Source organism: Oryzias latipes, chromosome 6, assembly GCF_002234675.1.
Source record: "Oryzias latipes chromosome 6, ASM223467v1".
NCBI lineage: Eukaryota > Metazoa > Chordata > Actinopteri > Beloniformes > Adrianichthyidae > Oryzias > Oryzias latipes.
Window position 1 is genome coordinate 24,108,719 of NC_019864.2, and position 13,413 is coordinate 24,122,131.

General features: G+C 41.4%; 1 protein-coding gene across 1 annotated transcript in view; it reads left to right on the forward strand.

Moving 5' to 3' along the window:
• The window catches only part of jph3 (junctophilin 3), a 57,985-nt gene that overhangs the window by 20,472 nt on the left and 24,100 nt on the right, over window positions 1–13,413 (forward strand). Inside the window, exons 2-3 of the mRNA XM_011476331.3 lie at window positions 523–1,009; window positions 4,310–4,675. Of these exons, the coding sequence (XP_011474633.2) occupies window positions 523–1,009; window positions 4,310–4,675 (853 nt within the window). The remainder of the gene's footprint in view (window positions 1–522; window positions 1,010–4,309; window positions 4,676–13,413) is intronic.

Below are 13,413 nucleotides of genomic sequence, written 5' to 3' on the forward strand. Positions count from 1 at the left end.
CATAGGTTAATTGGTCACTCCAAATTGTCCATAGGTGTGAGTGTACATGGGTGTGTGATATGTGTGACCCTGCAACAGACTGGCAACCTGTCAAGGGAGTCCCTTGCCCTCACCCATAAGTGGCCAGGATAGGCTCCAGCAGCCCTGTGACCCAGAAAGGGAATAAACACAAGAAAGCCATTATTTATAAATAATATTTAGCTATTTTTAGGGTCAATTTCAAAAATTGTCTGACAATTTGCTGACTTTTGTACATTTTTAAAGCTCTCTGTAAATGAGAATTTTTGGGGCACAGTATTCATGGGTTCAATCTTTTTCCCCCCCAAACCATTCATATGAGTAATGCTTCTTAACACACTGATGACTTTACAGGCCTGTGAATATGGAAAATATTTGTTTTTCCTCAGAGGCATACTTGTTTTCGGTCTTTTCTTCATATTTTTCCTTCATTAAGGTTTTCTTTTGTGCTTCAGCTCTAAAAATACATCCCCCTAAAACATTTGTGTCCTTTCTCTCCAAAAGGTACGTTTCAAGGCCAGTGGGTTGGCGGGATGCGCCATGGCTACGGCGTCCGCCAGAGCGTCCCGTACGGCATGGCAGCCGTCATTCGCTCCCCTCTGCGAACCTCCATAAACTCTCTCCGCTCTGGTTCGGAGCACAGCAACGGCACAGCTCTGCTGGATCGAACGGGGGCCATAGTTCCCGGTCCCCCGACGGTTCCCGGGACGTTGACTACCAGCGTCTCCATGTGCAGCACGGGGAGCAGTGGCAGCAGCCCCGCCGTATCCCGCGGGGGGTTCGTGCTGACGGCCCACAGTGAGGCCGAGCTGCTGAAGGGCAAGAGGAAAAGCGGGCTGTTCCGCAGGTCCATCCTGTCTGGACTCAAGCTGAGGAAGTCGGAGTCCAGGAGCTCCCTGGCCTCGCAGAGGTCCAAACAGAGCTCGTTCAGGAGCGAGGCAGGGATGAGCACAGTGTCCTCTGCTGCGTCTGATGTCAACTCAACCATCAGGTAACAGCACAGGCGCACTGATCATCTCTGACATCACCCAGAGGAGTCTGAACAGTGAAAATTAAGCCTGAAATGGAGGTGGGGTGGGGAGCTCCCACAGTCCAAAAACATGCTTTATAGCTTTATTGGTAACTCTAATTTGTCCCTAGCTGTGTCCAGCAACAGACTGGAGACCTGTCCAGGATGTACCTATATGCCCAACGGTGGCTGGGATAGGCTCCAGCAGCCCCATGACCCAGAAAGGTATCTAGTGTAATAGGAAGATTGATGGATAAATGGATCTGGTGTTTCTTCCACCAAAGCCCACAGAGTTCTGAAAAACAGTTGTAGGGATGGACAGAGTAAAGCCTTAGTTACATGCGTCTGGGTAATATACAGGTAATGCGTGTTTTTGGGTTGTTCGTGTCCATGGAGGGTCGTAGACAGGAGCAATTTAAAGAAAGTGCAGGTGTGTCTTACAGTTCCTTTGAGGCACATATGACCACCTCGAGGGAACAGCATGAAAATGGAACGTACCATTGTTGTGCGTGTGGTAAGTGTATTCTAGAAATTTGTAAGGATAATCTAGGTTACATTCACTTATGACATACGTGTGATCCTGTCTTACAGCATCCTTATGCCACACTCAAGTCATTAGTAGAGATGTATGCACTGCTCCTTTCTGACCACGCACAAATGCTGCACGCATGGGGTGTGCACGTGATACATGAAGGGACCGTAGGATGCCCACACAAACTAGAAGCTGGTTGTCTAATTTCCTTATTTGTAAAAGTCCGACTGCATCTTTTGAACAGCCCGGTGTCAGTGTTAGGGAGGTTGAAAAAGGAAAACAAAATTCTACAACACGCCTGCATCTCACCTACTTCCCCCTTTTTTGCTCTCCCGCGTTGTTTTGGTGTTTGCTATGACCTGTCACCCGCACCATGTCCATAGATCCAACGTGCATTAGCATTTTCATTCTACCGGCTCACTGAGCACTCGACGATCTTAAAGTTTTGTGTGGGCCACCTGCGTGCCAAGTACAGGTTTGCCAATTTTTCGCATGGTGACTAAGACATAGAGGAAGAGTTCTGAGGAGTTCTCTTCCAAAAAGGTCCACCATCACTAAGACAGAGAAGTATTTTGGCTCAAATGTCACCTCCATCTGTAGTTTTCTTTGGCCCACATTTGGCATTGACTGACACTATTTACGTGTATGCACTAGAAATGATCAAATTGCAATTCTTTAATGCCTTTGGAAAGCAGCTGAACACACAGCACTTGGACATAACTCCCCTTCCAAAGCTGGATTATGATGTTTTGGCCACATCTGCCCCTTGCAGCTCATGTCAACAAATCATTCAGGAGTTACGTTAATGTCTTTCTTAGCTGAATATTACGTTTTTCTACACTCGGCATTAATCAATAATCCAACGAGCAAAGTGGGCTTTAAAAGTATATTAAATGTTAACAGAATCAGACTACCGGTAGTTGATGCGTCAAAATCTAGTATTTCCAATTGAATAAGTGACTCTCCACTCTAAACACTTTATATTTATTGAATTTTGTATTAACTTTCTGCAGAGTGAATCAGTAGAGATTAAATAAAGAAAGCAACAAATCCACCGGTTCATCTACGAGGTTTGTCTCTTTAGAAAATGTTTCAGCAGGAGTCATTATAGGATTTAAATATGAAGAAAAGTTTTTTTTTTTTTTTTAATGACGATTGCTTTAAAGATGCTGACTTTGAGACGTGTTTAGTGCAGTCTGGTGTGTCCTGAAGCAATGAGATGGCGCAATAACAAGAGAAACTGCCCTTCGTCTGGAGGACATGGATTCCAGGAAGCAAACATCTGTTCCACTTAAGGACTTTAAAATGCATTGGCAGGCAACCTGAAGCCGGCTCTGTGTCAAGTGAATGAATGGGAACTGGTCCGCTGGCCTGGTGCTGTTAAAGCATTTATTAATTAGCATCCGTGTATTTAGCGGGAATTTGGTAAATCACTTATCAAAGTCTGCAAAAATAAGGTTGCTTTGTTTTTTTCAATTAGAATAGTCAGACTGTTGACTTGATTATTTTTAAAGTGCCTTAATTACTGCTCTTCAGAACAGCTATACTAATGCACTAAGTTCATTTTTCTTTTTCAATTTTTGTGTCGCCTTAATGTGGGTAATTGCTAAATGATGGGGCAAGTTTAGGAAGAAAACATGTCATCCCATACTACTACAGAACAGGTGGTATAATGCAGCATTCATCTCCAAATGGGATTTTTGCGTCAAATTTGCGTCCTTCACCTCTGTTTTGATACATGCCAAAACTCGCTGCTCTACGCTTGTCCAAAAGTGTGTTCATAAACCTGGTGCTCCTGAGGAGTGTGGGAGGAAGTTTTTCTCAGCCTTACTGCTACAACATGGATGATGTTGAGAGAGTAGCCTGGGCTATTTCTTTTGAAGAGCTTTAGCGGTAATCGCATCTCTGTGTCAGGGTTCATTAAGAGACTTTTCTAGTATGGAGAGGTTCACCATCTAATGCAGGAACTGCATCTGAATGATGGACGCCCTCAGTGTCTCTGTGAACCGGTTTGACCACTTGATGTCCGGCATTATTTTAAGGAGGGAAAAATATATCATTGTTTTCTTAGTGAAAAAACATTTCAGTTTTGCGGAACACAATTTTGCAACAATAAACTTCTCCCTATTGGTTTTGGACTCTAGCTGCTGTTCAGATGCTGAAGGCGTCACTATCAAAGCTGACTTCCTGATTTGTTGTTGCTAGGTCAAACCTTGCCAAAGTTCAGGTATTTGGACTCTGGAAACGACGCCCTGTGTGGCAAAAAATTCCGACGCGCGTCAGAATTTTTGACTCTTTGCGCTGTCACCCGGATGGAAAAGCCGTGCCACCCAAAACACACTGCTGCTAGAGTGTTCCACATATTTGTGCAAAGCGTTCTGCAGGACTTCTAATTGTGCCTGTGCTTTTGACTTATCAAAGTCCCCTGACCCACAAATCACGATGGTTTTGAACTAAGTCTTCTTAAGCATGCAAAGGTGATGAACAGGAAGTGGAGAATAAAAAAAAGCAAACTTTGAGATTTTCAAAACACATGAAAATATGTCACACCTTAGATTGGATGAAAAAACTCCCACATGACTCTGCATCTGCATTTATTGCTTTAGTAACTCCCACGATGAGGGGATTGAACTCTTGTAACATTTAGTTTAGTAGTAATAGGAAACATGTTGGAACAGTTTAAAATTTTTCAAAACTCTATGAGAAATTATGCGATTTTAACCAACCTATGCAACCTTTTGCTTTCCCAGCCTTGGAGATGCAGATGCAGAGTTGGCCGTCGCTGACGATGACGTGGACGCCACTACAACAGAGACCTACTGTGGGGAGTGGAAGAACGACAAGCGGACTGGTTTCGGAGTGAGTCGGCGCTCAGACGGGCTCCAGTACGAAGGCGAGTGGCTCAGCAACAAAAGGCACGGCTACGGCTGCACCACATTTCCTGATGGAACCAAAGAGGAAGGAAAGTACAAGCAGAACATCCTGGTGAGCGGGAAAAGGAAGAACCTGATCCCGTTACGTGCCAGTAAGATAAGGGAAAAGGTGGACCGGGCCGTGGAGGGGGCGCAAAAGGCGGCAGACATCGCACGACAGAAGGCTGAGATTGCTTTGTCTAGGTAAGTTTGATTCTGTGTAACCATCCTGGAAAAAAACACTGCAAAATTGAATGAATAAATAAAGGTAATAGTCAAAAGTTTTGCAAAAAAATATAGAAAACATAAAAAGTCGGTATAAAGATATAAAATTTCTCATTGACTTATTCACACTAAAAAATATATAATATTGCTCCTAAGATTAAGAAATACGAAAATAGATTTGTTTCAAATTTAAAAGAGTAAAATATGATTTTTTTTATTCATTAGTTTTGGATGAATCTTACTTTTAAAATGATTAACAAACCAAAAACTTCCTGTGTGATTGACCTAAGATGGCAATTTAGTGCTAGACAGGGTTTCTTTTGCTTGAACCTATATTTGTACATGTATCCGCACTGTCCTGCTCACTCTGGACAGCAGCAAATTTAGCTGCAAGCATACGTTCATACAAATATAGCCTTCATCTCAGAGGACCTCGTTAAATTCCTTGAAAACGTCAGCAATGTTCCTGGTCTGTCTGCCAGCTGCCAAGCTCTGACTGTGATGACTCAGCAAATTTACACAGATGTTGCTTTCACCAAAGGGTTAATAGTTGAAAGATTATTAACACAGCCATCTACAGTGGGGCAAACAATAACCATCAGTCACCGATTCTGCAAGGTAAATGTTACGTTTATCATAGATTTACTTCAACTATGCTAGACAGAATGTACAGGAAATAAATAATACATGAAATCAAATTTGATTTTGAAATAACTTATTTGCATAATGGTGTGGAATATAAGTATTTGGTCAATAACAAAAGTTCCCCTTATAAAGTTATAATGTAACCCTGGTTGTCAATGACAGAGGTCAAACGTGTCCTGGAGGTCTTCTCCAGATTTTGGTCTATTCTTCCATGCAGATCTTCTCAAGAGCTGTGATGTTTTGGGGTTATTGTTGGGCAAGACAGACTCTTCTATTTGATTGTGGTCATGTGACTGGCCAGAACACTATAGAACCTTAAAATGCTTTTTACGTAGCCATTCCTTTGTTGTCCAGGCAATGTGCTTGGGAAGTTTGTCATGCTGGAAGATCCAGAAACATTTAATCTTCAACGCTCTTGCTTATAGAAGGAGGTTTCTGCCTTAAAATTTACCGATGAGTGATTCACCAGACTTATTAATCGTCTTCCTAATACGCATCAGTCCTCCTGTTCCCTTTGTAAAAAATAGCCCCAAAGCATGATGATTCCACCCCCATGCTTTACAATGGATAGGATGTCATTGGGATGCAATTCAGCATTCTTCCTCTTTGAAAATACAGTTTACTGGGATTCCCTGTTTTCTTTTTGTACATTCCGTCTCTAACAACAAAAGTTTATATATGATGAACATCACACACCTGTAATCTTTTTACTTTTTTGCCCTACTTTATCTGATGGCTCCATGCAAAATGCACATGACTAGCATGTGCATTTTAATGCAGATCAATGGCAGATTAATGAAGGGGTTAATATCAGGATTAAATTAGCATTGAGCTGGATAAAGCACAAAAAAAACTGGTAGAACTTGAGTTTTTCAAGCTGTTCTGCTCACATAATTTTACCTCTCGTTTTAGTCTAACCTTTGGATCGAGGTTTCAGTGTTATAATCTTTCCACACAGTTAAAGTCTTTAGATAATTAGAACAACAAAGTTTGTTTTTTAGCTCAAAACTCCAAACAGAAATTAATTAGCAGTCCTGGGACCTGGAGACATGGATGCACATTGTTGTCATAGGAACTGGAGGAGTGACTCATTTCAGTCCCAGAATCTGCTGGACGTTACTCAGTGGAGCATACAGAGGAGCTAAATTGTTTACTCCCTTTTCAGTTTTAAGTTCAAGACTCCTGCAGCGTCACAAACTACAAGGTGTGTTTGAATGCAAGATAAAAACTAGAGTGAAATATTATTGCCTACCTGGAACCCTAAGCATTAGAAGACATGAAAAGCAGGTAACAGACTGTTTACACGTCGAAATTATTTACTAATTTAGATGAAAGCTCTCTGGATTCGTAACAATAAGTGGAGCATGAGAATATTCGAGCCTTTTACATGAAACAAGCCGGCCCAAAACTGTAACATAGAAGACTGGGTTGCTAGGTTTTGCTCGGTGGACACTCAATACAAATAAAGTATTTGGAAATTAATATTTCTGAAATAAAAACAAAATACTGAGCCAAAAAACTTGGTTTTTGGTTAATTATCAAAACCTCTTTGTTTATTATTTGGGTTTAAAAGGTAAAATTATTTAAAAATTACTTGACTGCTCTCATTATGAAACGGATTCTTTGTGGTGTTCACCAAGAACCGGAACCTTGAGCCCTACAGTCTGTTTCCTGCAGCTCACGTTCACGCAGGAGGGTTTGCTGACGTGAACGTCTGCAGGGTGATCCTGTTGCACTCGGTGAATGGAGCGAGGGCTTGAAAGAGGGTTAGCGGTACAATCTGATTAGCGGGTCACCTTGAAACAGATCAACAGTGTGTTGCACTCTGACCTCATAGTTACAACTTGTGTGCACAGATATGTATTCAATCAGAGGTGCAACTACATAACCATAAACCAAATCAAGAGAGAATCAGGAGGCGCTGATCCAATAATACAGTAAAACATGCAACCCGCATTGCTGCAAGAGTTTGATGGAGTTTTTTCTGTCCCATTGTAAAAGGTGTCTCACATTTGTCGCACTTTCCCACTAAAACTAGATAAAATTCCCAATCTGGGGATCTATTTTCAAAAGGTTTCAGTGGTCTTTTAATTATGATTTTGTTGTTCTCAGCCAAAATCGAAAAATCTGAGTGGTTTTTCTAGGACATATTTTCTGCAAAGCGGTAGCAGTTCATTATAAATTCACCTCTGAGTTGTGGGTGGGACTGTTGGTGCAAAGCAACTCCAGTTTTGAGGCATTTGCAACAACTGAGAGCATTTCAGAAGAAACTTTCTTACTAAGACTCTTTGAAAATGGTCAAAAATAAATCAGTAACATGAGAAGAGTAATAATCAAAACAGCTTTGCCACACTATTTTTCATCTTTTTTACCACTTCTCACTTTAATCAAACATTTCTTAAATTTTTGTTAGATCATTGCTTTACTTTGTGTCTCATTTTGTTACATTTTCTTAATCTGAATGTCTGATTTCTCCAACATTTTCTGCTGCTTTAAACAAATTTATAATGACTTTAGAATCAAGCTATCAAGCTGCAGCACTTTCTAAGTGTACATGGCGCTTGGGCCTGGCCTGGCTAAGGAGGTTATTTTTTTTTTTGGCACTCACACCCACAGGAGAGCATAACCCACTTTTAGACAGTGACACAGCGCAGGACAGCTTCTCTTTGTGTGCTTCCATCCCATAACCGATTGGTGGGGCATTTCCTTGTGGAACACCAGGAGAAGCCCTGAGAGGTGAAACAGTCACGCGATAATTGCAGCGATTCTCCTCTTCTCTCCAAGCAAAGTTAGAGAAACTGGTTCAAGGATGAATCGGCTCTTTCGTGGAGTGAGTCCAGCTCAGGTATATGTCTTTCTGCGGTGTAAATGAACAAATTCGGAGGGCACGAGTGAATTTTGACCTCAGAGCAGAATCCTGAGTTGGACCGAAGGATCTGCCGTGCACGTGTCTAATGTCACAGTGGATCCAGAATGATTTTTAGTGTTTGTTTGCATGATTGAGGCTGATGTGCTGTTCAGTCACGTGTGACTCACGTCTCACAGGACTACCTGTTACTTGTAAGTAGCAGATGAAGTGACTCAACGCGCTTTGTGGATGCAGCGTCACGCTGCCATCCTGTGAACTGGTTTCATCAGCTAGCCTAAAGCCCAAAACACTCACCCACTGATGTTGTGTTTCCATCACATCACAGGACACTGTTTTGACTTCCAGTCCTCTCCTGGAGTCTTTTTCTGGGGGGGTTTGGCCCCAAAACTGAGTTGTGTGTAAACAGGTTTATGTCCCTCCAACGTGAGTAACACAAGAGCACGCTCGGATGCAAATAGCAGTGATGCAAACCGGAAAGCTCTGTGAGATATGAATCATCCTCATCATCAGCTGGGTCAGAGCAATGATGATGATGATGATGATGAGAGGATATTAGCCCAGGATTAAACCCTCTCTTTTGGCTCCCAGTTCATCTCGTCATGTCTTTCCTCCATCTGCCCGCCTGTTGTTCTCTCGTCTTTGTTTTGACTTTCCAACTCCCTCTGTCTTTCGTTATCTCGCTCATCTTTCTTGGGCCTGATATGCCTGCTCATTCACTCGTGCTCCACTGATCTATTTTTAAACATCTTGTGATTCAGAGAAAAACGGGGCGTGGAAGCTCGTGCTGTGAGGACAGCGACGGGAGTGACTCCCGTGTTTCGGAACGCAAACCTGTCACGATTTCCATTATTTCTGTTTTAGTTTTGTTTGAAGGAAACTGATGTTCTCACAACAATGTCATCAGACACACAAAGGGAACCGGGGATCATGTATATCCAAGGTACCTGAGCAGAAAAACATTTCACATCTATCTATACTTCACCAACAATTAACAACCCATTCTTGTTCTTGTTGCATTTTTCTGATGATGGAGGACATATATTAAGAAGATTAAGCTCAAAATTACATTTCTGAGTATTTCTTTATTCCAATCGTTGTGATTCAGGTGCAGAGAAAAAGTGAAGTTTGAGATAGCTGTCATTTGTTACCTAGAAACTGAGATGGGCGGACCGAAGTCTCCCTGCTGCGCTCCATTCTGATTCATCCAGTTGCAGACGAATATATCCATGTATGCCTTTGGCATACCTGAATTTAAATAAAAGTTATACCTAGAAATGCAAATTTAACTTTAATTTTCTTTACATATGTCTTTCATCATCAGAAAAATGTCACAAGAACATGTTACAAACTTCAAAAACACAATTTATCATAGGAGTGGGGCTTTAAGGTAATTTTTGCCCAGAACTACAGACACTTTTTCGTCTGCTCTGAGATGATGAACACTTTTATTTCCTGCGATCGGTCTGGATTTTCAAGAAGAGGGTGAAGAGGGGGACAAGCTGCTGGCGGAGAAATGAACCTGTGCTTGTTTGGAAGAAAAAACTAGAAACAAACAAAACTTAATTAGATATAATTTACATCTGTGGGCTGTTCTGCAGGAAAACCTCAGTTTTTGTGTTTGATGATGCAAGCATGCATGCGGACGTGTGAACGGACCTGTGATTCCATTGTTTAAAATATAGATTTTATGTGGGTTTTTATGAGCCTTGCTTAAATGTTAATGTTAATGCTAAATAAAGGAGGTTTGCTGCTCTCATTTTTGATATTCTTTTTAAAGAAAGCTTTCCTGAAGTTTTTGCTTTTGACCCCTTAAACACCAGAGATGTCGCCTGCAACACACGCTCTTTGACTCCTTGACTGTTCAGGCGATCAGTGTAAATCAACTGATTCTAACGTGGAGAAAAGCAACTTGCCATAACAGCTTTGCACCCATATGCAGCACATTACTAACGTAAAGGGGTTGCATATTGTCTCCACTTCAGAATGTGCTGGAATTACGTTAATTGCATTGATGAGGAAATTTTTATTACATGATAAATCATGTAATAAAAATGGTTACGGTAGAACAGGGGTGGGATTATACAAATTCACTTCCTTCCACTCCCTTTCAAGCATTATTTAATTTTATGTCTAATTATCATAAGTTTGAATGTATAACTGCTGATTGTGTTGTTTTTGTGTATCGTTCTTGTTTGATTGCTTGAAATAAACTATTTCAAATCAAATCAAACCCAATCAAATCAAAACCAAATGAGTTATGGTGGGCGAAAGAATGTGAACACCTGAGCTAAACCTTTGGTGTAAAAGGGTGTATGTGTGAATAAACTTGTGTGCGTTCCAGATTTTTTGAATTGAATCAAAAAGCCTTAAAGTTGACAGTTTTTTCTTCTTTGTATTTTGGTGTTTTTAGGCTGATCTCCAGAACAGTTCAGTTGACAGATTTATTTATATTAACTCCTCCAGTAGCAAAACGTTTCTTTTCTTTCATAGTCCAAGTCCTCCGTTACTGCATACTATATATTTGACCCATGATCCTTCTCTTACATCTGATTTAATCCTCATGGTTTTAATCAGACGTTTTGGAGCATTTAAAGGTGTGCAAAAACACGCAGGCCGAGTGGTGCTGTCCTGAGAAACGCTGCTCCTGATACCCATGGCAACAGACGAGATCCGGAGCAGCCTGGAGGCTCAGGATCGATGTTTTTGCTCCATCAGGTCACCTTCAGAACCCAGCTGACAGCGGATGTTTCCCGTTTGTCCTTCTTTGTGTAAATTTGTACCTTTTCTTATTTATTAGCTTAACCTGGACTCAAAAACCCTTTCTGATCATCTCTGCAGTGAGTTGGCACAAAGAAAAGTCTTGCATTGGTGTTTGAATCCATGCAGGTTGGTAAGTGTGGCCAAGTATACTTAAAAAGGAAGAAACACTTCACATTGAGTCGAAAAAATCTTATTTACAAAGTAAATATATGCTCCTCTCTATAGCTTAAGCCTAAAAAGTGCACGTTTGTGGCGATAAAGACTCTCGCTCCTATCCTTTAAAGGACTGTCACTAAGGATTATTTCAGTAGTAGCATCCACTTCAAAACATGGAAGTGACTGTTGTAAACATGATCACAAAGGAGACAGTAATAATTTCGGTTTGTGTCCGTTTGGATCAATATAACTCTAAGAAGGACATTTATATGAACAAAGCTGTGAAAACAAAAGGTCTGGAGCAAGATTTCAATTTCAATTTTATTTATATAGCCCAATGTTACAACAATAGTCGTCTCAATGAGCTTCATACCAGCAATTGTATGACAACATGAAAACGTGATGAACATAAAGTCATAAAATTCTTCAAAATAGGTAACTTAACAGACTAAGCTAAACTGGCCGTCCCTGCCCTTAGACCCTTCTTCTCGGTAAGGAAAACCTAAAAAAACGAATTCTGGAAAAAAAAGAAGAAACCTCTGGAATGTCCACATGAAGGAGGGATACTCTCCCAGGACGGACAGGCGATGTACCAGAACTCTTGGAGAAGAATTAGCTGATCTAACTCTGCAACTACATGTTTAAAAAGTCCAGCAGATGGACTTCACCAAGATGGAGTTGAGGGACAGGTTCAGGTACAGCAGCACAGACAATCCAGAGACGAGGTCCACGGCCTCGTACAGGAGCACGGACAAGGCAACTGAAATCTGGAATCACTCCCACTCCCCTCCGTGGGGACAAGGGACAATAGGGACAACACATGGTACATGTACATGGTACAATCACACTGTACCAAACAGAGGCATGGAGAACTAAATGATAAATAAATAAGATTTGTGGGATCTATTCTTCCTAATGTAGATGGCGGATGAGTGCTAATAACCAGCAAATACACAAAAGAAGAAGAATTTTCTCCCAGGCGCTACCTGTGTGTCTGGCGCTGATCCATTTACCCGTTTATTATAATCATTTAAAAGACAAAAAAACAACACGTCGACAATACTAATTTAGCATCAACATGCCCATTTCAGAGCTTGTCAGACTTGTGGACGCCGCTGTAATTAAGCCGTCTCTCAATTAACCAGGCAGTGATTTACTGATGTTGAATACATTACACCTTTTAACTCCATCTTCTTTTCAGCCTGTCCTCTTCTCTGCTCTCCATCTCCTTTGTCAAAGACTCTCCTCCCCCTCTCCCTCATCATCTCACTTCATCTTTCCCTGTTTCTCTTGCTGTCCTTCGTCTGCAGCTCTTTTTTTCAAGACAGGATGCTGGTTGTATGATCAAACCGGCTTTGAACAGGCTGCTCCCTTCTCTTCAGAGAGAAACAGGTTGCTCCTCGGACATGAAGTCAAGGAGGAAAAGACGAGGCAGAGAATTGTTTTAATTTAGCGTATTAGTCATATGAACAAAAAAAAGGAATTAGCCCACTACTTTTCGTTTTTCTTAATTCGTGCCCCTCTAGCTCAATAACCAACACATGGCGGTGTTGGGTATACTGTGGGTCTGGCGTGGTGATGCCAGCACTGCAAAGCAGAGAGGAAACAAAATCAATAGCCATTGACATGCAACACAGCATCAAAACTGCCCAGAGAGAAAGGAGAACGGCTGCCGAGACACAGTGAGGAAGAGGCAAGAAACAGGCAGGCCATGGCCTGGAGAGCTGGTGTGGTGAGGAAGATCGGTTGGACAGAGAAAAAGGCGCGGGTGGGTGAGAAGCAGGTGAAGACAGGATTATTATAAAACCAGAAAGGGCAATTAGAGGGAAGCAGAAAAAAGATAAGAGGGATGTGCTGAAGAGTTATTACAGAGATGAAAGGGATAAGAAAAGAGATGTTTTCCAGCAAAGTGAGTGTCATAGTGCATCTCTATTGTCCTTCCATCACTGCTGTGGGGATAATCATGTAATGTGTTGATGTCAGCTTTCTGTTGTGTGTTCAGATCAGGTGTCTTGTGTAATAAGATTTATATTCTATAACAAAACTCTATAGAAAAAGATAACAGATATGACTAATGCTCTTTCTGTCTGTGATGAAAGGATCACGTGGCCACAGCAGCCGTGGGATTATTAAAGCTGTTTTGTGAGTGTCCATAATCCCAGAAAATGTCATTACAAGATGCATTCAAAGGACACAAATGGAGATATTTAAAGGCGGCGGGAAGCTGACCGTCTATTGTCTTAATTTGAGACTCTTTAGCCAGAAAACAAACATAGTTTGTCGCCTG